At 40.1% G+C, this 24,802-nt stretch overlaps 1 protein-coding gene across 3 annotated transcripts in view; it reads right to left on the bottom strand.

Annotated features, from left to right (window-relative positions):
* The window catches only part of LOC124615490 (peroxisomal multifunctional enzyme type 2), a 131,702-nt gene that overhangs the window by 89,435 nt on the left and 17,465 nt on the right, over positions 1–24,802 (bottom strand). For 2 of the 3 annotated variants that reach the window (XM_047143432.1, XM_047143433.1), the window contains exons 2-4: positions 12,133–12,199; positions 3,068–3,205; positions 2,804–2,956 (exon numbers count right to left, since the gene is read on the bottom strand). In XM_047143432.1, coding sequence (XP_046999388.1) covers positions 2,804–2,956; positions 3,068–3,205; positions 12,133–12,190 — 349 coding nt within the window. In that variant the 5' untranslated portion in view covers positions 12,191–12,199. Of the gene's footprint in view, positions 1–2,803; positions 2,957–3,067; positions 3,206–12,132; positions 12,200–21,486; positions 21,577–24,802 lie in introns of those variants that run through there. The other variant, XM_047143431.1, reaches the window with a different exon arrangement.

Raw genomic sequence — 24,802 nt, 5'->3', positions numbered from 1 at the left:
GCCAAATCATTTATGTATATAGAAAATAACAGCAGTCCTATCACACTAACCGAGCGAGGTGGCGCAGTGGTTAGCAGACTTGACTCGCATTCGGGAGGACGACGGTTCAATCCCGTCTCCAGCCATCCTGATTTAGGTTTTCCGTGATTTCCCTAAATCGCTTCAGGCAAATGCCGGGATGGTTCCTTTGAAAGGGCACGGCCGATTTCCTTCCCAATCCTTCCCTAACCCAAGCATGAGCTCTGTCTCTAATGACCTAGTTGTCGACGGGACGTTAAACACTAACCACCACCACCTATCACACTTCCCTGGGGCACTCCTGATGATACCATACCCCGATCTCTGATGAACACTCACCATCGAGGACAAAATAGTGGGTTCTATTACTTAAGAAGTCTTCTAGCCATTCACATATCCGGGAACCTATCTAATATGCTCGTACCTTTGTTAACAGTCTGCAGTTGGGCACCGTGTCAAATGCCTTATGGAAATCTAGAAATATGAAATCTATCTGTTGCCCTTCATCCATAGTTAAAAGTACATCATGTGAGAAAAGGGCAAGCTGAGTTTTGCATGAGCAATGCTTCTAAACCTGTGCTGATTTGTCTGCAGAAGCTTTTCAGTCTCAGGGAAATTTATTATGTTCAAACTGAGAATATATTCAGGAATTCTGCAGCAAGCCGATATTCCAGATAATGGTCTGTAATTTTGTTGGCCTGTTCTTTTACCATTGTCACATACCGGAGTCACCAGCACTTTTTTCCAATGACTTGGCACTTCACACTGGGCGAGAGATTCACGATAAATGCATGCTAAGTAAGGGGCCAACGCCCTACAGCATTCTTTATTAAACTGAATTGGAATTCCATCTGGACCTGGTGACTCATCTGTTTCCAACTCTTTCAGGTTTCTCTCCACTAGGATTTCCTGTTGCTATTTTGGCCATACAGGAGTCTGTGTGACAGTCAAATGACAGTATGTTTGTACAATCCTCCTGTGTGAACAATTTCCTAAATGCGAAATTTGAAACTTCAGCTTCCCTTTTGCTGTCTTCTGCTGCTACATCAGACTGGTCAATGAGTGAATGGATGAAAGCATAAGAGCTGCTTAGGGATTTTACATAACACCAGGATTTTCTCGGGTTCTTGGCCACATCTTTCACTAAGAAACGATGGTGAAAGTTGCACGTTTTGTGCGTGGATCTTTTTACAGATTCACAAATCTCTACTTACTTTGCCTGTCATCATTTCTGCATTCTCTTTTGAATTGAGAGCGCAACAGCCTTTGGTTCCTCAGCATTTTCCAAATATCGAAACTCAGCCACAGTGGGTCTCTCCCATTCTTAATTTGCTAGTTAGGCACATATTTCTTCACAGCATGATCTACAATCTGTTGGAACCTTGCCTATAATTCCTCTATGTCCATCATACTGGAACTAAATTACTATACTGGAGCTAAGTGAATTTGACCATGGGCAATATGTTGGAGCTTGAATGGCGGGTGCTTCCCTAACCAAGGTAGCAGAAGTGTTTGGTTTTTCAAGGTAGCATTGTATCGAAGATTTATACTGTGTACAAGGAAAGCAGAAAAACATCATCCAATAAGTCACAAGGTGGACAAAAGCTTGCATTGAGTGATCATGATGAATAATCACTGGCAACAACTGCGACGAAAAATAAGAGGATAGTGGCTGCAAAAGTCACAGCAGAATTGAATGTTGCACTCGTATACCCTGTCAGCACCAAAACAATATGAAGGGAGCTCCAGTAACACGAAATTGCCGGGTGAGATGGAATTCCAAAACCACTCATCAGTAGTGCAAAGGCCCCTAACAAGAAAACATGGCGCCAATACCATAAAACCTGGAATATGGAGCAATGTTTGCAACTTCTTGCTGAGTTTACATCCCAGGAGTGAAACATGATGGGGATTTCTGTGGCCATATTGTAGTATTCCATGGCCCCATGGTTACTCTACAAGGTCACATTACTGCCTAGGATTATGTGCACATTTTGAGTGATGAGGTCCACCCCTTGGCGAAATGTCTATTTCCCAATGGTGATGCTGGATTCCAAGATGACAAGACGCCTGTTCATACAGCTGACATCATCCAGAACTGGTTTTGTGAGCACAAGGAGAACTGGCACATCTCCCCTCACCACCGCTCACCAGATTTCAATATTACTGAGCCTTTATGGTCTACATTGGAGAGGAGGGTGCCCCATTGCTATCGACCTCCACCATTGCTACCTCTACTTGCCACTATTTTGCAGGAAAATGGTATAACATTCCCCTGAAAACCATACAGGATCTGTATTTATTCATTACAAGATAATAGAAGCTGTTTTGAATGCCAACAGTTTACCTACACTGTATTAGGTGTGGTAGTGTGGGTTTGTGGTGTTTCCATATATTTGTCCACCTCCTGTATGCCATCTTAATTCTGATTGAGTAAATCAGTAATAAAGCTGCAACACTGAACAAAGCTGCTGCCTCGTCAGATTCATTATATAGCTGCTGTTTCTCTGGTATTAGTAGCTCAAAATTTACTTGATTACAATGGTATTTTCTAAAGAAAATCTTTTTACAAGTGTTTGGTTCCTTTCGCTGTACAACAGGTCAATAATCAATGGATATTTATTTGTCATTATTGACTGGAAATAAATGAGGGATCCAAGCCAAAGCTATCCATGAGATTTCACGTAAACAATGATCCCCCTAAGACCTAACAGTAATTTTAAATAACCCAACATAGCAGTCTTCATTATTCAGTCACTTTTTGTAAAAAAGTAATCATACTTACCCCAGTCTGTGTCACTTATTCGTGCAAATGATTTGTCTCTAAGAATTCCAGCATTATTGACAACAATGTCCACACGGCCAAAATTATTGAGAGCTGTGTCAATGATCTTGTGTCCATCTTCAACTGAATTGTAATCTGCTACAGCAACACCACCTTTAACAATAAGACTTTAAAAAATGACAGTTCCTTCAACAAAACTCAAATCATTCCACAAGTGTTTCAAAGAGATGCAACTTAACCAAGTTATAAAAATATATTTGTTACCTTTTCTTTTAATCTCCTGCACAACACTATCAGCTGCATTTGTACTCTGACCTTCACCATGTCGACCACCACCAAGGTCATTTACGACAACAGATGCACCTCTTTCCGCAAAAAGAAGAGCGTAAGCACGACCAAGACCTACAGAAATTATATGGAATGAGAAATTACCATGTCACAGCTTCACAAACGAAAGACAGAATCATATAAAACAACAGTAGTTAGCTTCCACATGATATGTGCTGACAAACAGCTGATAATGATGCTTATCATAACAATTCATTACACTGTCAATAAACAATTATATTTGCATACATTTTCAAATTACACTTGCATACAATTATTGAACTTGCCAATACAGCAAGGAAGTCACACTATATCACGGAAATAACAAAACTCTATGCCCACTTTTGGTAATACACACACCAAAAAATGTTTTGCATCACCTCGGTTCGAGAGTTCCAGAACTTGTACAGAAAATTGAAATAGAGATCAACACAAACATCATTTCTTCCCTTTTTATTGCTCATGAAAACCACACATTGCATGTTGTACCACCATACAGCGAGACCTTCAGAGGTGGTGGTCCAGATTGCTGTATGCACCGGTACCTCTAATACCCAGTAGCACGTTCTCTTGCATTGATAAGTTCGTCATGGCATACTATCCACAAGTTCATCAAGGCACTGTTGGTCCAGATTGTCCCACTCCCCAATGGTGATTCAGTGTAGATCCCTCAGAGTGTTTGGTAGGTTACTTCGTCCATAAACAGTCCTTTTCAATCTATCCCAGGCATGTTCAATAGGGTTCATGTCTGGAGAACATGGTGGCCACACTAGTTGAGTGATGTCATTATCCTGAAGGAAGTCATTCACAAGATGTGCACGATGGGGGCGCGAATTGTCATCCATGAAGATGAATGCCTCGCCAACATGCTGCTGATATGGTTGCACTATTGGTTGGAGGATGGCATTCGCATAGCGTACAGCCATTACGGCGCCTTTCATGACCACCAGCATCGTACGTCGGCCCCACATAATGCCACCCCAAAACAGCAGGGAACCTGCACCTTGCTGCACTCGCTGGACAGTGTGTTTAAGGCGTTCAGCCTGACCGGGTTGCCTCCAAACACGTCTCGGATGATTGTCTGGTTGAAGGCATATGCGAAACTCATTGGTGAAGAGAATGTGATGCCAAACCTGCAGGTCCATTTGGCTTGTTGTTGGGCCCATGTGTACCGCGCTACATGGTGTCATGGTTGTAAAGATGGACTTTGCCATGGACGTTGGAAGCAAAGTTGTGCATCATACAGCCTATTGCACACAGTTTGAGTCATAACACGACGTCCTGTGGCTGCACAAAAAGCATTATCAATATGGTAGCAATGCTGTCAGGGTTCTTCTGAGCCATAATCTGTAGGTAGCAGTCATCCACTGTAGTAGTAGCCCTTGGGCAGTCTGAGCGAGGTATGTCATCGACAGTTCCTATCTCTCTGTATCTACTCCATGTCTGAACAACATTGTTATAGTTCACTCCAAGACACCTAGACACTTCCCTTGTTGAGAGTCCTTCCTGGCACAAAGTAACAATGTGGACACAATCAAACCACATTATTGGCCGTCTAGGCATGGTTGAACTACAGACAACACGAGCCGTGTACCTCCTTCCTGGTGGAATGACTGGAACAGATTGGCTGTCGCACTCCCTCTGTCTAGCCACTGCTCATGCATGGTTGTTTGTATCTTTGGGGGGGTTTAGTGACACCTCTGAACAGTCAAAGGGACTGTGTCTGTGATACACTATCCACAGTTAACATCTATTTTCAGGAGTTCTGGGAACCAGGGTGATGCAAAACTTTTTTTGATGTGTGTATATTCTGGGTAGCAACTATAAGCCCAAATGTTGTAAAAAATTTGTGACCGGGAAGAGCAGAGATTTAAGAACATGAAAACATATATAAAACAGTACCTAAAGCACAAAGCAAATGAACTGCAGATCACTCATCATGTGTATGGAATGGTGAACAAAAGAGGAGATCCTTCCTGAAACGGTACAGCACACATGCAAACAATAGATTTATTATTACAACAGATTTATTATTACTCATTCGACATGTTCAGATAACACTTTCACAATGGGAATACGGAACAATTCAATATGTAAATTAGCAGAGGGAAGTAACTTGCAGAAACTGCCATCATTACTTCACTGCAGTCTATTTTTATACCATCCTGGTACTGACACCCCTTCGATACTGGAGGATATCAATCACTTCATTCATAAAAATAATAACTTTGTGTAAACCGATTTCTATGGAAGCAATATACTTTCTGCACCACTGATTTCATCTTGAGGCACACGTTGTGGTATTAGCAAAACACATTTAAATTTGCTCAGGTACCTGTCAGACTTTCCCATGCCGTAGTCATGGGCTTCATCTTTTTTTCTCCAAATAGTCATAGCTTATTATAACACATTCTGTTCGTATAAGTATTGCTGATAGATACAATGAGATGTAGAAAGAAACCTACACCTAGTGTTTAAAACTGTTGGTCCCTTACTCGGGGAGAAAAGAGGGATAGGTTGGTTAAGTTTGCAAAATAGTGTCGGGTCACTCAGATTCGGTTCCCACTCCAAAAATCTCAGAAGCATCTATTTGTCACCAAGTCCCATCCAGATCTTGAATGATTCAACAAATTACTCTGTCAAGACTGAAAAACTTTCTCAAGTTAAATCTAGGAATGAGATGAGCTCTCCCCAATATCCTCTCCAAATCATCCATTGCTGCCTCCTGCCACCCTCCTAGCCTCTGTAAGGTCCTTATCGTATTTTACAACATACCTAGCCCCTTATCTTTGACCTAAAATTCATGCCCCTGCAACTGTTCGCATATGGAATGGAGTAGGCTCTGCAATATTTAAGTTCCTGATTCACTTCTAAAATATGTTTCTCTGCTTAGTGAGATTAACTCTTCAGGTTTGCATGTTCAAAATCACTATATCGATTCTTGGGGTAGGTAGTGTGCCACACACCTGGTTAGCTGATCCTACTAATTTGGTAAAATCTCATAACAGGTTGGGCAATCTCATACCAGGGCTGGTGAATACTAAAGGATGTCTAGAGTTGCTAGGAAGCATCAGTGGACATTTTCTCTCAAACGAAAGTTGTACCCCGTGATGTGATCTATCACCCCTCGATGTTTGAGTTAGTTAAGATGTTTGAGTTAGTTACTTTAATGTTCCATGGATCATTTTGCACAAAAAATTGTCATGATGCAAATATTATGAAATATAAAGAGTGTGAGTGTGTGTGTGTGTGTGTGTGTGTGTGTGTGTGTGTGTGTGTGTGTGGGCACGAGTGTGCACAAAGTCCTTTCTCCTTAACAATTTCTTCTATATGACACTGGGTTTCTTGAATATAAATGAGTAGTTAATAGCAAAGCTGCATCTAGCTATTAAGTGTGTATAATGGCTGGTTGCAGATTTGTGAATTTTGTTTCCATGAACATTGTAAGAGTTTTATATGAACATTGTAAGAGTTTTATAGCAGCATATTTCTCTTCTTTCTGTGCTGTAATGTCACAATTTAACATGACAATATTATGAGAAGTAAAGATGCCACTCACCATATATCAGAGATGCTATCCCTCAACATGCAAACTAACCTTACATCTGCAGAAACAACTGCAGTCCACCATCTAAAAACTGATCCTGATCTTATAATTCTACCAGCAGACAAAGGCTCCACCACTGTTGTTTTGAACCGCAAGGATTACCTGGCAGAAGGACTCCGCTAGCCGTCAGATACTTCCACCTACAGATACTTCCTCCCGTCACTACTTAAATCCTTAGGCCCATCCCAGAACCTCTCCCCTACCACTCCCCACACTCCTATCTTCTACATGCTTCCTGAAGTCCATAAGCCTAACCACCCAGGACGCCACATTGTGGCCAGTTACTGTGGCCCCACTGAGAGAATCTCTGCTCTCGTAGACCAACACCTTCAACCTATTACCCAGAACCTACCCTCCTATATAAAAGATACCAACCATTGCCTCCAACGACTCTCCACAGTTTCTGTCCCTTTATCACATGGTGCCCTGCTCATCACTATTGACGCCACCTCCCTGTACACTTAACATTCACAATGCCTACGGCCTTACCACTATTGAACACTATCTTTCCCAATGCCCGTTGGATTCCAAACCAACAACCTCCTTCCTAGTCGCCATGACCAACTATATCCTCACCCACATTTACTTCTCCTTGGAAGGCATTACCTACAAACAAATCCGGGATACGGCTATGGGCACCAGCATGGCACCATCCTATGCTAACCTATTCATGGGCCTTTTAGAGGAATCCTTCCTAAAAACCCAGAATCCTAAACCTCTCACCTGGTTCAGATTCTTTGATGACATCTTTGCTATCTGTATCGAAGGTGAGGACACGCTATCCACATTCCTCCAGAACCTCAACAACTTTTACCCCATTTGCTTAACCTGGTCCTACTCAACCCAACAAACCACCTTCCTAGATGTTGAGCTCCACCACAGAGATGGCTACATCAGTAGCACTGTCCATATCAAACCTACTAACCACCAGCAATACCTCCACTCCAACAGCTGCCACCTGTTCCATACCAAGTAGACCCTTCCATACAGCCTAGCCACTCATGGTCGTCGCATCTGCAGTGACGAGAAGTTCCTCTTGAAATATACCAAGCATCTCACTGAAGCCTTCACTGATCGTAATTATCCTCCCAACCTTGTACAAAAGCAAATCTCCCATGCCTTACCTTTCCAGTCTCCCACCACCTCCCAAAGTCCCACCGTCCAGCCACAGAGGAGCATTCCCCTCATAACTTAGTACCACCCAGGACTGGAGCAACTGAATTACATTCTCTGCCAGGGTTTTGATTACCTCTTGTTGTGCCCTGAAATGAGAAATGTCCTGCCCACTAACCTTCCCACCCCTCCCACAGTGGTATTGCGCCAACCACCGAACCTACACAATATACTAGTCCATCCTTACACAACCCCTGCTCCAAATCCCTTACCTCATGGCTGACACCCCAGTAATAGACCTAGATGCAAGACCTGTCCCATACATCCTCCCACCTCCACCTACTCCAGTCCAGTCACCAATATCACCTATCCCATCAAAGACATGTGGTCTACAAGCTGTAACCACTGTGCTGCATTCTATGTAGGCATGACAACCAGCAAGCTGTCTGTTTGCATGAAGGGCCAGCAACAAACTGTGGCCAGGAAACAAGTGGACCACCCTGTTGCTGAACACACTACCAAACATGATATCCTGCATTTCAATGACTGCTTCACAACTCTTGCCATATGGATCCTTCCCACCAACACCAGCTTTTCTGAATTGCACAGGTGGTAACTTTCCCTGCAATACATCTTACATTCCCGTAACCCTACTGGCTTCAACCTTCGTTAGTCACTGTCCTCACCCATCCAGCCCCTTCCCTGTTCCCATTCCAGCCTAACACAGCCATCATCCCATTACCACACCCAGTCTTTTTATTTCTCTCTTTTTCCACTACCTCCCCCTCCACTTCCCATATCTCCTCTGACCTCCATCTAACCTGCAGCACTTCACTGTCTGCCACCCCCACCATACTATCCCTCCCCCTCACAGCCCCAACCTCCTCCTTACCCTCACCCAGCCGTCACTCCCATCATGCACTGGTGCTCCTGCTCGCAGTGTGATTTCAGTTGCCTGACTGCAGTCGTGTGTGTGTGTGTGTGTGTGTGTGTGTGTGTGTGTGTGTGTGTCTATTGTTGACGAAGGCCTTAATGGCTGAAAGCTTTAATTGTGAGAGTCTTTTTGTCATGCCTGTCTGCAACTCAGCATCTCCGCTATATGGTGAGTGGCAACTTTCCTTCTCATAATATTGTTACATTCCATCCAGGATTTTCCATTGTTTGACAATTTAACGTGAACAATTGTTAGTGAAATGACTGTTTGATGTATGTAGAACTCAAAGAGAGATGTGAACAGTACTACCATCTCTGATTTATATATAATTTTTGTTGTTATCCGGAATGTAAATTATTCTGACTACTGTTCTTCCTTATTGTTCTCATTAAGATTATCTCGAAACTACTACAGCTCTATAGAAATATTGTATTGTATCAGAACAAGTAAAGAACTCATCTCAAATGATTAATAGGCGAGACTCAAAATTAATTATTCTTCTACAACTACATTCTCATAAATGTCTAGAGAGTTCCAGATATCTACTTTGATGTGCATTTGGAGAGAGACTGGAAACATGGCATTCGAACCTGCAATCACATGGTGATTTTTTGCAAACTCAAGAACAGACAATTACATGGCATTAACAGTGCTTCACCAAGATTTCGTCACTGGACATATTAGGCAAACGATGAGTTTAGTTATCAGTATGTCACTTGGAAGCCAACAGTACAAACCAAAATCTTATCCAAATAATACCCCCAAAACGACAGAAAACGCCACAACAGATAAAATACTATAGTAGTGCCAACACTAGATTCACAGCAGGGAAGTGCAGATGATTTTTCCTTCTAGAATTGTATTGGTGCATGTATCTAGTGTTCCCAAACTACAAGGAACTGACAATAAATTTTATCAGGTTCTTTCTCCCAGCTCGTGAGAGTAGGGTGGGCCACTGTAGGACTTCATTACTTTCAACCAAACACCCTAACAGACTGGGAGTGGGCACAGTGAATTCCAACTGGGAATCTTTAGAATAAAATTTCTAATTCTGGCAGTCATCTGATGACCAAGGAAAATGTTTCGTACATGGCTCCAAAACGTATTGCCACTGAAAACAGCACACATTGTCCTACTCAGGAATTTAAACTACTTTGTGAAACTAATGGCACTTCATGCTTCACAACTGCACTGTTTCATCCAGAGACCAATAAACTCACTAAAGGATTTATAAGAACTTTCAAGTTACATACAACAAAGTGTCTTCAACAGTACAATAAAGACAATGCTTTGTTGCTCTTCCTCACTCAGTACAGAGTTGGCAATTATTCTTGAGGTAAAAGTAGCTGAATATAAACGTTTCAGTAGCTCTGTTATATAGATTTTTCAAGTTATGTTTTCGTCAACATACTTAAGAACATGAAACTTTTTACACCAGTTATTACTTTTTGTTTTGTACACTGTGTTAACAGGTGAGGTATTTTTGACAGTATGAAATTGGATGAGCTGTGAGTTTCAAAGTTATGAGCTACAGCCTGCAAGTGGAAGACAATGATCCAGTACAAATTTACAGTTTTTCTATCATCGCACTGCAGCACAGTCAACAGCCTTATGTGACAAAACAATGCTGCTCACATCAAAATTAGGTGCTGTAGCCAGTCACTATAATATTTCTTATGCTCAAAGGAAACAGATTTCACCTTGTCTTGAAACAAAGTATTATGTATTCTCCAGAATCTCTTGCATTAATGCTGGATTCTCTACGTATGCATTTCTAATAACTGGCGAAATGTCTTCAATAGTAAGATGTAAAGTTGTGTGCCATTGTCATTTGGGAAACCCTACGGGTTAAGTTTTGTTGTCTAGCTGAAAAGGCCTTCTTTCTTTGTTTACAATGGCACCTTTCCTTCATCGCATGTGTGCACTGTGCCTTGCACATGTCTGTAAAGTGAATGTGACCGTGATGAGTGTAAGTGGAATTGTAGTGTAGCATTGGTGATTATGAGAGAACTGAGGGAGTGAAACCTGGTGCCGTCGCATACTATGCTTCGCTCAGTAACAAAGGAGGTCATGATGCTTAACATGCATACATCAGGTGGCCATACTCACACTGCAGCTACTCACAGAGGTCCAGTGTAGGCTATAATTATTGTAGCAGCGAAACTTTGCAGACTTACTAATGCATTAATGTGGAACTGATTTATGCTGGAAAAATAATAGTTACAATTTGGGGCACCGGGAGCAAAGTTGGTGCTTTACAACATCTTTTCTATGTCCCCAATACTCATATTGAATAAACTGTGTAAACAGCAGCTAATAATAAAATCAATGCTGTGCCATCCTCAATTGTTTGATCTTTTCTGCCCATGTCCCATTCCTAATCTATTACATATGGAAACATTTCTATATGTCTGTCTGTCTTGCGTTCACGGTGCCAGGTCTACACCTGGTGGCCAAAACTGGAACTTTTTTTCCAACATAAATCTGTTTCGCATTAGAATACTGATGAAGTTTCGCTGCCATAAAATAATTATAGTTCGCACTGGACCTCTATGAGTAGCTGCACTTTTATTATACTGACATAGTACTTTGGACAGATTACTATCCAACTCACTGATGATTACAATGCCTGTGTTTATATAGTATCTGTGTCTACACAATACAACGTTCTTCAGACATGCACGCATGTCTGAAGGCATAGACCCATACTGTGATCAATTTCATAATGTTTACCACAACTGTAATTGTCAGTGACAAAGTCTGCTCCTTCTGCATGTCTGAAGGACATTGTGCTGTGAAGATACAGCAGACACTGTATAAACACAGACACTGGAAACATCAGTGATGTATCCACGCCTCGACAGGCTGCAATGATGATATTTGTATCTCCCTGTGTGGGAATCACAAATTGTGAGGACATAAGGGCTGTGACTATGTGAGATATGGTAGTTCGGATCGGTGCTGCAGGTGTGCTCACCCATGATCAACAGGAAATCCAGGTACGAGATGCTGTTTGCCACAAATTTTCGTGTGTCACGAACAGTTGATGTCAACGCATAGCTGCAGTAGCTATTTCATAACTGTCAATTGCCATTTCTATGAAATACGCAGAGAGATTTGGAGTTTAAGCTAGAAGTATGGCACAAAGTCTGGTGATCAGGATTTATTCCTTTCAACATCAGAATTCAAAGTGGCTAGTTCCAAGTTGAGCACCCCAATAAACTCTTTTCTCGAGGATTTCAAGAGGACATACTTATTTATGTTCTCTGCTTTACGACTCTATATAATACAAAGTAACAATAGCAAAAGCTTGAAAGATAAAGAGTGCTCTTTTTTGTCGTTTCCTACCTGCTCCTGCACCTGTCACCACAGCGACTCGTCCATCAAACCTCAGTTTGTCAGCCATGACTGGAAACTGAAATAAACCTTTAAATATTACAAGATTCAACAAGAAATAAAGGATTATCTAAGCAGAATCAGATGACAATTCAGTAATACACAATAATTGTAAATGAGAAAAATCAAGTATTTCCAAATAAGTCCATCCAAGAAATGAAAATGTACTGCCTCATTGTGCAGAAAATATAAACATAAGCACAATCCTTACAGGGCAGGCCAAATGAATAGCTATACAATGACATGAGGCACAAAATGCAGCTGACACATTATAAATACAAAAGCTGTTAGTGGTAGAAGCACAGTATGCAAGAGTTCTGTTCAAATGTTTTTAAGCAACAATATAGATGTCAAAATGTAAAATGATAAGCGTTATAACCAAAAATTTGATTTTGTTAGCAGCTTCAGACAAACAAAATACAAGAAATGACACTTCTGCCCATTTTTAATAACTTTTTATTTTGTACATTCTAGATTTGGGGTTACACTAGAAAATTGGCACCCATCACAAAGACAAGGTTGTATGAAATAAGACACAGCAAGGCATTGGCAAGAGGTTTGTGTTTTATTGTGTGTCACACCATTCTTCTTGGATGATTTACAGAAACTATAAAAAAACTAAATCTGGACAGCAGGACAGACTAAGTACAAGTCAGCTGCCTCGACCTCACTTAGTCCATCCAAAATAAAAGCACATTGCTAAATTCATATCATGAAATTGTAGCAATGCAGTGCTCATCCTGGTGGCAAGACACTTACACAAACATTCGTTTAGTGTCTGGAGTTTCAATACACCTTTAATTTTATGAACAGCCCCACAATAAATAAATAGCAGCAAAAACTGGGTACTAGATTTTGAACTTTAGACATTGACACACTAGTTTTTTAAAAAAAGGAGAGAGGTTCAGAGAATCCTTAAGAGGTTACACAAGACATTATGCTGTCACTCAAAAATAAAAAGAGAAAAAAACATATGAAAGACTACTTAATAAAGATTTTAGGCAGGCTACATTTTGCTTTCATAAACAAGACAGCTTTTTCCAGTATTTTCCTAATTTCCCCTTCAGCCACAAAGAAGAGAAAAGAACTTTGTTTTGAAGAACTCATTTTTAGTTTCTATATTTTCGCACTATCACAGTTACAAGTCTTGACCACTTGTTTGCCACAGACTAAGCTAGTTCTTAACTTTTCTTTCTTAGTAGTGTGTTCCAGTTTCAGCACTACATTTTTAACTAAAAATACATTCAGTGAAGATTTCCAGTTTAAAAAGAAATTTAGAGAAGGCCTATGTTCGACAACAACGTGCAATAACCACTCGCAGGCAGCAGGTGGCAGCAATGGCAGTGGAGGGTATACAAATCAGGTCAGGGGATGTGGAAAACAGTGCAGTTGTTGTCATAATGCAGAAATGGAGCAATTTATCTGACATCCAAAGGGGCATGATCATTGGCTTTCAGGTCGATGATGGAAACTTTCCTGAAACGGCTAAGTTTGTACACTGTTCACTGGCCTCCATAGTTAATATACTGTGCAAGGCAAAATGGCGCTGTACAAAACCAGTGCTGAGACAACTGAGGTGCACCACAGGCCATAGATGACAGTGGTGAATGCGGCTGCAGATATGTGTATGAGCACATATATGTACAACTGTTGAGCAATGAATCATCCAGATGAACCGAGGAGCTACGAACAACGTCTCCTCAGTGACCATTCAGTGAATATTGCAGCTTATGGGCCTCTGCAGCATGTGCCCCATTCATTCACCCACGATGACTACTGTTAATTGGTGATGAAGGCTGGGATCTGCATGCCAGTACCACAACTGGATGTCCACTGAGTGGTGACATGTGGCCTTTTCAGATGCATCATGTTTTATCCTCCATTGGATGTGAAACGCCTGAAAGTAAAAACCCTACAACAATCGTCAGAAGGGTCCAGGCCAGAGGAAGGAGTTATGGTCTGGGGAATGTTTATATGGCACTGCCTTGGTGATATCATCATTCTAGAAGGCACAACAGATCAAACAAATATGCATCCATCCTTGGGGATCACGTCCACTCCTACATGCAGTCTGTTTTTCCTTGGCAAGATGGCATCTACCAGCAGGACAATGCAATGTGTCACACAGCTCACAGAGTGTGGTTCAAAGAGCATCAGAATGAGTTTACCATAATCCCCTGGCCACCAAACTCCCCGGATTAACACCCAATAGAGAATCTGTTCACGCCATGGATCCTCAACCGAGAAACTTAGCGCTGTTGGCCACAGCAGTGGAGTCGGCATGGCTCTAGAACCCTGTCAGTACTTTCCCGAAACTCGGTGATTTGCTTCCTACACTTCTCGCAGGAGTCTGCACTCCAAAAGGTGGTTATTCAAGCTTTTGACAGGCGGTAACATTAATGTTACTGGACAGGTATAAACAGAAAAGATTATCACAATTACCAAATAGTAGTTTATATCTGCCCTTCATAAACTGTACACAACAGCACATGTAAAAAGGTGTTAACAACATGAAACAGAAGAGGACCATTTATAAGTGAAGAAAGACACTGTTTTTATCATTCTCATCAAATGCAGTTGTTGGACATTTTTAATTTTCATTCACAATTCAACGAATGCTACTAACATATTTTATATGCTGTACAAAGCCTGTAAAAAATTGACAGTTTACATTACATTTGACAAAGATGGACCCACTACTTGCTACTGCAACATTGAGAACATTTTCTGGAACATTGAGAACATATTGGCAGACAAATTAGAAGCTTACAAAGTTAAGCTGCTGAAAGTGTTAGGTTGCTACTGGCAAGAATAATTCCTTAACCACAAAGCCGACTTTTTTAGAAGATTGACAAAGTATTTGCCCTTATTTTACCAAACACCAACTTCACTCAAAATAGAATTTCATACCTAAATGCTGCAAATTAAATGTGAAAGAGGTAATAAAAACATTTGACTTAGTCCCTCTTCATAAATGGGGGAGTGGGGATATGAAGGCCATTCACTCTCAGCGGGTAATCAAAAGGAGCAGACATGTGGCAGAAATATGAAGCAGGACATTTGCACTCAGACATAATATACTCTTAGATGGGAACAGGTAATATTACATATGTGTTCATTCATTCTCACACAGTGTTTCGCAAATCCGATCATGAAGGAGAGCCATTAGGGTTATGGAATGAGTCAAATTATAGATTAGGCAGAAACAAATATTGCCAGCTACTTTTGTACAGTATACTAACAATATATTATGGCTAGTGCTAGAACAGAAGTGAACCAAGCACTAAGCTTTGTAGGACAACACATTTCACATTTTCCTACTCCAATTTTAATCTTATTCCTATTGGATCATTTGTTAATGGTCCTGAGCTTTCACACTATTTTAGTTTCCCTTGTAGAATTTTATGACTTTTACATGTTCATACAAAATTCCAAATGGTAATTTTGTTGTTTGGTTCTACCAGCATTGAGTTTGAGAAATCATATTATATTGCTTTCAACTTTAAAGAGGCCAAACTGAGCTGCTGTTAAAAAATTATTCTCAGAAAGGTTGTTCAATTTTATACTTTCCCAAAATTTTTCATTAAATTTAACAAATTATTTGAATTTAACATTATTTTTCTCACTACTACTGTCTTCTGGGAGCTGAATATTGTTTGTCTTACCATACTCAGTTTATTTGTTTCACTTTTAGTAATGCTGCAAACAGCCTTTGCTTTGTTCCTGTGTGTGTGTGTGTGTGTGTGTGTGTGTGTGTGTGTGTGTGTGTGTGTGGTGGGGAGGGGGTGAGAGTGAGGGGGGGGGGGGGTGCGCATGCATGCTTAGTACATGGTTGCTCCCTTTTTTTATGACACAATCAAGAATGTTGCTGTACTGCTTGTAGTCCCCCTTAATTCTTGATTACAACTTGTCCTCTGCAGTAAAGAATGGTCCCTTTTTGTGGTACACGATATTTTGATCCCAAATGTTTGCCACCCTTTATCTTAGTTTTCACAGACCCATTCTAAAAAGAAGGTGGGTTCACAGTTTTGTAGGAATATTATTGGGAAATTATTCAATTTTTCACTACAGTGTGCTCTCATTAAACTTCTTCCCATTGTTCATCAAGTAAATTATCTCTGAATATTATAACTGGATTGGCATGTATGACTCTGTTACACTGTAGGTTTCCCTTCTTAGTTCAGCCTAATTCATGGGGATGTTTTATTGCTGCCATTTGACCATTACAGTCAGATATATAATTTATTAAGGGGCTAATTTACTTCATGAAAAGTATTTGGAATTAGAAATAAATTATCAACTGCTGCTGCACTATGTCCTCTTGTTCTTGTTGGGAATATTAATTCTGGGGATCAAACTAAAGCTGTACATCACTCATTCTAAATGCCCTCGATCAGAACTATCGAAACAAATTCAGTATTAAAATCTTCAAATACCACTGCTTCTCAGTTATCTGTAGTAATTCATGGTTCACACAATATCCAACTTGTTTAAAAGTACTCAAAACGTTCCTTTGTCTGCTGTTATATCCCCACACTCAACCACAGCAAATACTGCTAACTACTGAAGATCATAATATGATCTTCATTATTGATAGGCCTCACAGATACCTAAATGATGACCTAACAGAGGGTCTAGATATTATCTGTGAAGACAGTCCTCTGCAGCAGGATTCTTGCATAACTTTTATCTGCTGGGAACAGAACTGTTTCAGAATGAATTCTCAAATTACATAGTGCTGCTCTTTCAGACAATATGCTGTACTTTGGTGGATGGGATTTTCATCTTATTTCTTCAATAGACAGCTTCTTCAACAGTTCTGGTTAAAGATATTAAAAACAGTGGTTTTGGTGTAGCAGAAAAATTAAAAACCCTTACTTAAAGTCATGGTTATCCTAACCTTTATTCGCAAATCAGGTGTATTGCTTACTGTCTGTTACTTCCTTGTTTAATCATTTTGGTAGTAAAGGAAGAGACAGGTGCAGCACAGCCCTTAGAGCTCTTAGAAGTGAGTCAACAACACTCCTTGACAACAGTGATGCAGTTCAGTCAATACAAGTCCTCAATAGCTTTCTTGTGCACTGTTGCAGTCCTGAGTGAAAACAGCTGTAGTCCTAATAACCACCAAGGAGATCTCAAACACAAATAACCTATTCTCATCAACATCTTGGTATGTGGCAGTTGCAGTTACAGCAATTAGTATCCCCTTTTCCTCACCAACCATATTCTGATAATGAAAATCTTTTCACAATACACACGTAAATTTGTTACCTCATGCTCAAATACACATTACTGTGATATGATGAAACAATAATAATTGGTCTATCCAATGGCAACTGAAACTAGTGTGCAAGATTTACAGATGGGTGGAAGGGAGAGATGTGAAGGTTGACAAGATGCATACAGGGATGTAAGAGTAAGATATTTGAAGTAAATCAGAGTCCTCTAGTGAAAGTACTTATTCAAGCTACATTCTGAAACGAAGAGGAAAAAGCTAAAGCCGTCTGCACTAGGACCGTGCACAGTGCTTGTTGTTGGCAACACCTTGTGCAGTTTTAGCCCATTATGTGCCCACACACAGTTGAGGATGGAGCAGTTATCCTTTTACACTGATTCGTTCGGAATAAACATCAACATTTAATGCAGCCAACATCAAGTTTACCAGTGCTGCTCTATTGAGTACTTCGATTGGCTGTAAGTCTATCCCATAGAATTCAACAGAAGCCCTCTTAATTCTTTCTTTCACTTTGGGTAACATTGTGGAACACCTAAAGATCTGAAGAACATCAGTTACTGCATAAATGACAAGATTTTTACCTTTACAAGAAGATGTATATGATTTACAGGCAAATCCAGTATCTAAGTTGACAGCAATTTTTGCTCATAGCTGAATCAAACTGTCACATCCTTGAAGCTACTGCCTACGTCAGATGGCATTAAATGTCATAGCTCCAACTATGTCCTATCCTATCCTGCCTTAAGCTTCTGCGAAGGAGTGACACAAATTGTAAATAGGAATGGTTTGTTTCTTATCGGCAGCTACATTATGAAGAAAAGAGTGACCTAGAAACCAATTAAAGGCCACAGAAAGAAGAGTCTTTTTCATCGGGAGAGTGTATAGAACTGAAAGTTCAATGACTGATGTCCAACCCATGAGCTAAAAGGGTAAAATCTCTGAAACATTTCCCTGAACACTATGGCTACATCAAGAAAACAGTGACTGAAATATGGAATGCACAGAACTCAATTACAGATAAAGAAGACTGTCAGCCTTTGAGGCTACGCAAAGTGGCAGGAAAAGTTTGAGACTATTTTTTACATGACATTCGCTAATGAAGTGTTTTGACTATGCAAAGAACTGGCCAAATCTCTGCAAAATACAAATTAGAATACAACCAGAATGAAATATTTTATTGACATTCTAAAATCAGCTCTGAATCTTACGACTGCAGAAGCATTTGATATGCTGTTACAGGAAGATAAACATTTTTCTAAGAACTTAAATCTGAAATACCCAAATATCTCATGACTAAGGCAAATATCAGCAACACTGATACATATCAAAATACTATCTGTCTCATGAATGAATATTTAAGAAGCATGTGTTTGAAATTCTTGTTCTCTTTTTGAGTAAAACTGAACAAACATTCAACCAGGGGAATCCAAAGCAGCTATCCCATTTTGAAGAGATACTTGTTACATCTTCCAATACATATCCTTCATCTACACAACATTTGGAAGAGTTGCTTGGAGTACACACAGCCAACTTTAACCTGGACAGGCTTCATACACAGCTCTAAATGCTGTGAACCGCTGCGATGAGTATACAAGCATGTAATATATCCTCTACAAGAATACAACTTATTGCTGAATAGGGCAGGGTTAAAGAACTGTTTCAGAAAGTTATTCACTTGATCATTCTGCTTAAAACAGTTTCAACACTATCAGTATGCTATGCAAGGGCATTCTGCAATTAGTTACAATTTGTCTCAGGTCAATAACAACACAGTCATGAGTCAACCTTCAACCTGTCCTCCATGTCCAGACACGAACAAGAACATCTCACTTTTTTCCTTGTTCATATACATAGTATTTTCAAATGTATGAGGGCCATTTGGAAAGTAAGGTCCGATTGTCTGCGAAATGAAAACGACAATCTGATGAAACATTGCACAGATGTGTTGTGCAGTGACAAGTATGTCCATTGATCACATCACATTGCTCTTTTCAGTTTTGAGAGCCCAGCGAGCACATAAAGATGCCTAGAAAAAAGTGTCTTCCATCAAGTGTGAGGATCTGGTGAGAGATTTCGTCTAAAGCATTCAGCTCACATAACGTGACTGTCACGCATTTCCTTCTTCATGGTCATTCTCACCTGCACTCTGCAGGGCCAATGAAGATGCTCCTGCAATGTTTTCAATGGGAAGTGTTTGATTACCAACAATACAGCCCATAATTGGCTCCCACTGAGTTTTGTTTCTGCTTACATGAAATGCTGGCTATGAAGACAGCATTTTGCCACAGATGTGTGTGTAGACCAGTGCAGAGATTTTGCCTTCGATGATGAGGGCACTGGAATTGGTACAATGCTATGACAAATGTCCAAGCCTGAGCAGTGACTATGTAGGGAAGTAGACGGAAGGACTAGCTAACATTTTCGAACTCCACAGTGATTTCCATTTCGCGATCGATAGGACCGTACTTTCTGAACAGCCCTAATGTATCACGCTGCCTACAAAGCAACAGTTCAAGAGTGTACCTATTGAACAATTCATGGTGGCTTCTTTACTTCCGACACCAGCTCAACATTATGCAGGACAGTGGTCTGCACAACCTGCTTTATCATACAGTCCTCTGATCTAGGCAGGCAATTGCTTCACTAAGTCCTAAAAACTGAGTGAACTGTAACAGTGGTTACAACACTGTCCTCTAACTTGAATGGTAGGTAAGGTAAAGTTCCTCTTTCCATCCCTAGATGGGCCAATCAGGCCTGACGGACTGCTGTGTCATCCTGTGCCAGTGGCATCACTAGATGCAGTACATTGCGGCATGTGGTCAGCACACCACTCTCCCAGTCACTGTTAGGTTTATTGACCTCGGCACCACTACTAATCGACTGATTATCTCCTTTCTTGCCTTTCTTGACCTCACAAGGCTGAGTACACCCCATACCAGTCCTCCCATCGAGGAAAAATCCCTGGGATGAAACCCGTGTCCTCTGCATACCAGTCAGCCGCACTGACCACGCAGGTACGAAGGTAGACTCTTAAAGAACTGAGAGTTGGTATTGGTTTTTTTTTTTGCTTTAGGGTGCAAAAAAAACAACTGGGATCATACGCACCCAAGTGAAAACTATAGAACACGAAGACAGAGAGGAGGTAAAAAATGCCTATTCATCAGTCCCAAATGATATGATAGGAGACAGCTAGAAATAGGCATGGGGAGAAAGGGCTAAAACAGACACCATACAGAAACAGAGGTCAAAACTAAAAATTAAATGGCTTTTGCCACATTGCTTTGACAGATAAAAAGTAAAATGAGGTCGACAGCCTGCACATCATTTGCTAAAGAGAACTGGGAGTAAATTCTTGGTACTCCAATCCATTCTAGACATTTATAGGTAACCCTAAACTACATCAGGCATCATCACAAATGATTCATTCGGTGAGGCCCAAATTTGTTTCCTCCTACAGCCCTGCAAACAGACTTAGTGTTTCATCCACGAAGACCTCAAGTTTGGCAAGACATTGAAATCTGACTTAGCTCTCTTTTAAGTCATTACTATAATTCATTTTGAAACACACCGCAACATAGTAAATCACTATATAAAAATTACAGAACTATTAAGCAGACAGCTAGCTATATCATGTCATTCATATGCCTGGGGCAACTTGCAATACGAGGTTAGCACACACCTGTGTGTGAATCCCATTAGCAGCAGCACAGTGTTGTGACTTAAATTGTAGGAGGACCTTAGGTGAGTACTACTTGTTTTCATGGTATAAATGATACACAGGTAAAAATAGCATTGCTGAAGTTTTTAATACATAAAAATCATCCACAGTATAAAGAACCACACAGTTAGCAATTAAGTGCCATGAAAATTTATATCAATACAAAACAATGAAATTCAATGACATTCACGAACACAGATTTGCAGGAAGAGAAATTTGCTTTGTAAAAATTAATGCAATTACAGATAAGGGTGATATCAGAGAGAGAAGAAAAATGAAATGCCATAACCCCAATAAGCCTTGACTGCACAATTCCAAACATATAACTCCTCGGAATAAACACTGAACTTACAGTGTGAAGCTGTCTTCTCAATACTTTCAGCATTCTGATTCACTACTGCTGAGCCGGTAACAGTAAAAGTCAAAAGAGGGTCCAGGGAACTATTATCTCAGGTGAATGGAGCACTCTGACTAAAAACAATTAATACTGATGTCACAATACACGAATTACAGTGACTTCATGCACACAAACATTTCAATTCAAATACTGTTAGTCTGCAGCAAAGTAAAATATAAAAGGCATCTGATGAATCTGTATGAAGATTACCACTGCTGCTGTTGCAACTTGGACTACTCACTGCTTATGTTCTCCATTTTCTGCTTCATTCGCATTTTTTTACTCTTACACAACTAGAGTACTTTACTACTAATCTTAAACTGTTGATAATAGTTTGGAATAGACAGAGAACAGTGGTTGAAATGTCAGCAGACTGGCTCTGGACTGACAGAACTATACTGAATTACAATAAAACTTAAATAATTTGCTTCTGTTCCCATACACTGGTCAAAAAATGATTCTGTAAAGCTGCAGGGAATTCACTCCGACATAAAATTAGTGTAATGAACACACAGGTCAACTGTGTATCAAACTGTGCAGAGTGATAGTTCTGCTCCATAAATTAAAACTCATATGTAGTAAACAATAGCTATTGTCCTCCACTATCTGTTCTTCGAGTCATGATTGGTATGCACAATTATTCCATAGAGCAATTTGTGTGGTGCACACACAATCTTTGTACAGCAAAAGAAAGTGCTCAGGACAACCATAGGTTTTATAAACAAAGAATCATGTCAGCTAGTTTTATAAATAGGGAATCATGTCAGCTACTTATGAAAGAAATGAGTATATCAACTGTGCCCTCACTCTTTATTAACATTATTTTCTTTCAGTAGAAAAGCATGCGCAGAGCTTGCCATACAGAAGCACTGTTCATGAATAGAACATCAGAAATAGATATAACCAAGGTACTATGTTCATCAAGACAGTGAATATATTAAGTTATGTTAGTGAACTTTTCACATTCACTTTTGATGGAATTTCAGGCTTTCAACAATATCCTCCAATGTCCTTATGGACAAAACTGTCATAGAGAAAAGGAAACCACAAACGTGACAACTGCAGACATGCATCTGGCAAGTGTGGATCACACTTGGAGTTATGATAGTGCTTTGCTCCTAACATCAGAGCCTTCACCACAATGTGAGCAGGGGAGCGCTTTCCTGTAGCTCATTGCATCAAGTGCACACTACTCTACATTGTTCAACATAAGGCTCATATCTTCACTTCATTAGTCTTTTCCTTGTTGTTGCTGTTCCAGTTAGAGGCAACCTACAGCACTGCCATTAGTATCCTGCCAAACTATGATAATACAAGAAACTCATTGTTTCGTTGTCTTCAGTCCAAAAAATTGGTTTGCACAGCACTCCATGCTAATCTATCCCATACAAGTCTATTCCTTTCTGCATATATACTATAACCTAAACCCACTAAAACCTGTGCCTGTAATCGAGTCTTGATTTCAATCGACAATTTTTATCCCCTAGACTTTCCTCCATAAACAAATTAACTATTCCTTGATGCCCCAGGATCGAGCTATCCCTTGTTTTAGTTGTGACTTACGAAGTTTTTTTTTTTTTAAATTCAATTTATTCAGTACACCTTCATTAGTCACTTGATCCACCCACCTCATCACAAACATTCTTCTGTAATGCTGGATTTCAAAACATCTATTCTCCTCTTACCTGTAACGCTTCTTGTTTACATTACACTGCCATGTCAGATCACACTCGAGCTTTCAGAAAAGACTTCTCAGCACATAGATTTATATTTTATGTTAACAAATTTGTACTCCTACTTCACAAAATGAAAAGAAGGAGAACAAAAACTTTTCCCTTGATACATGTGGTTGCTTAACCACTAATGTAAAATAAAGGAAGGAGTCAACCACTTAATCTTTAAAATCCACTCCTTAACATTTTTGGAAGGACTTCCCTTTCCTCACAAAAATTTAAAACTTGCACTATGCTCATCCAACTGTTGCTTACAACAGAGGGCACGTCTCTGGCCAAAGCATTTAATGCCTTCTTATCAACATACGGGGTCCATTCAAATAATTCCAGAACTTTGTCCACAAAATTTTTCTCTGCTTACCTTTTACTTATTGTGCATAATCTCCTTTGAAATACTCTCCTCCACAACTGATAAACAGCTCCCAAGGCCGTTTCCACTTCTGGAAGCAGTCTTGGTACGCCTCTTGTTGGATCGTGTGAAGTGCCATCTGCGAATTTTCTTTTATATTGTCTATTGTTGCAAGTCTTTATCCTTTCAATGGGATTTTGAACTTTGCAAATAGAAAAAAAGTCCGCAAGGGCCAGGTCTGGAGAGTACAGAGGATGCGGTAGCACAGTGATTTCATTTTTTGTGCAATAGTCATGCACCAACAGGAATGAATATGTAGGTGCATTAACATGGTGCAGAGCCATGAATTGTCTTGCCACATTTCAGGCTGTTTCCTTCTCACATTTTCTTGCAGGCATCACAACACATCCTGATAGTACCATCGATTAACAGTCTATCCCTGTGACATGAATTCACAATGCACTTATCCTTCAACATCAAAGAAAACTATCAACATGGCTTTGACATTTGACCTGACCTGACAAGCTTTCTTTGGTCTCAGAGAACCTTTCATGACCCAATGTGAAGATTGAACCTTAGTCTCAACATCATAACTGTAGACCCATGTCTCATCACCAGTTATGATTCTCTTAAGGAACAACTCCTTTTCATTTGCTCTTCACAGATTGTGAGGCAAAGGTTTTTCTGGTGTTGACTCATGAGCAGTGGGAAGAACGTGGTGGCAACATGGTGGATTCCTAGACTTTCATGACATGATCCAACCGAAACGTTTCATTCTTCTGCAATCTCTTGGACAGTCAGGCTTTGATTACTGAGTACAGTTTTGTGATTTTCCTGACATGAGCATCATTGGTAGATGTAAGACGTCCTGAACTAGGGTCATCTTTAACTTCTAGCCAACCATTTGTAAATTGTGTGAACCATTTGTAACACCGAGTATGGCCTAAGCACTCATCACTATAGGCTTCATCCACAATTTGTTGTGTCTTTGTAAAGGTTTCCTTGAGTTTCACGCAAAATTTAATGCAGACGTGTTGTCCCTCTAACTCTGCCGTCTGGAAATTGTCAAACTGTACAACATAACATTCTAATCAATACAGCACTGAACAATAACTGACAAACATACAACAATGAAACTTCTGACAGTTACACACTAAACACAGACATGTGCAGGGACACCAACCACATT

This window comes from Schistocerca americana, chromosome 5 (assembly GCF_021461395.2).
Source record: "Schistocerca americana isolate TAMUIC-IGC-003095 chromosome 5, iqSchAmer2.1, whole genome shotgun sequence".
NCBI lineage: Eukaryota > Metazoa > Arthropoda > Insecta > Orthoptera > Acrididae > Schistocerca > Schistocerca americana.
This window is presented reverse-complemented; position numbering and strand designations above follow the sequence as displayed.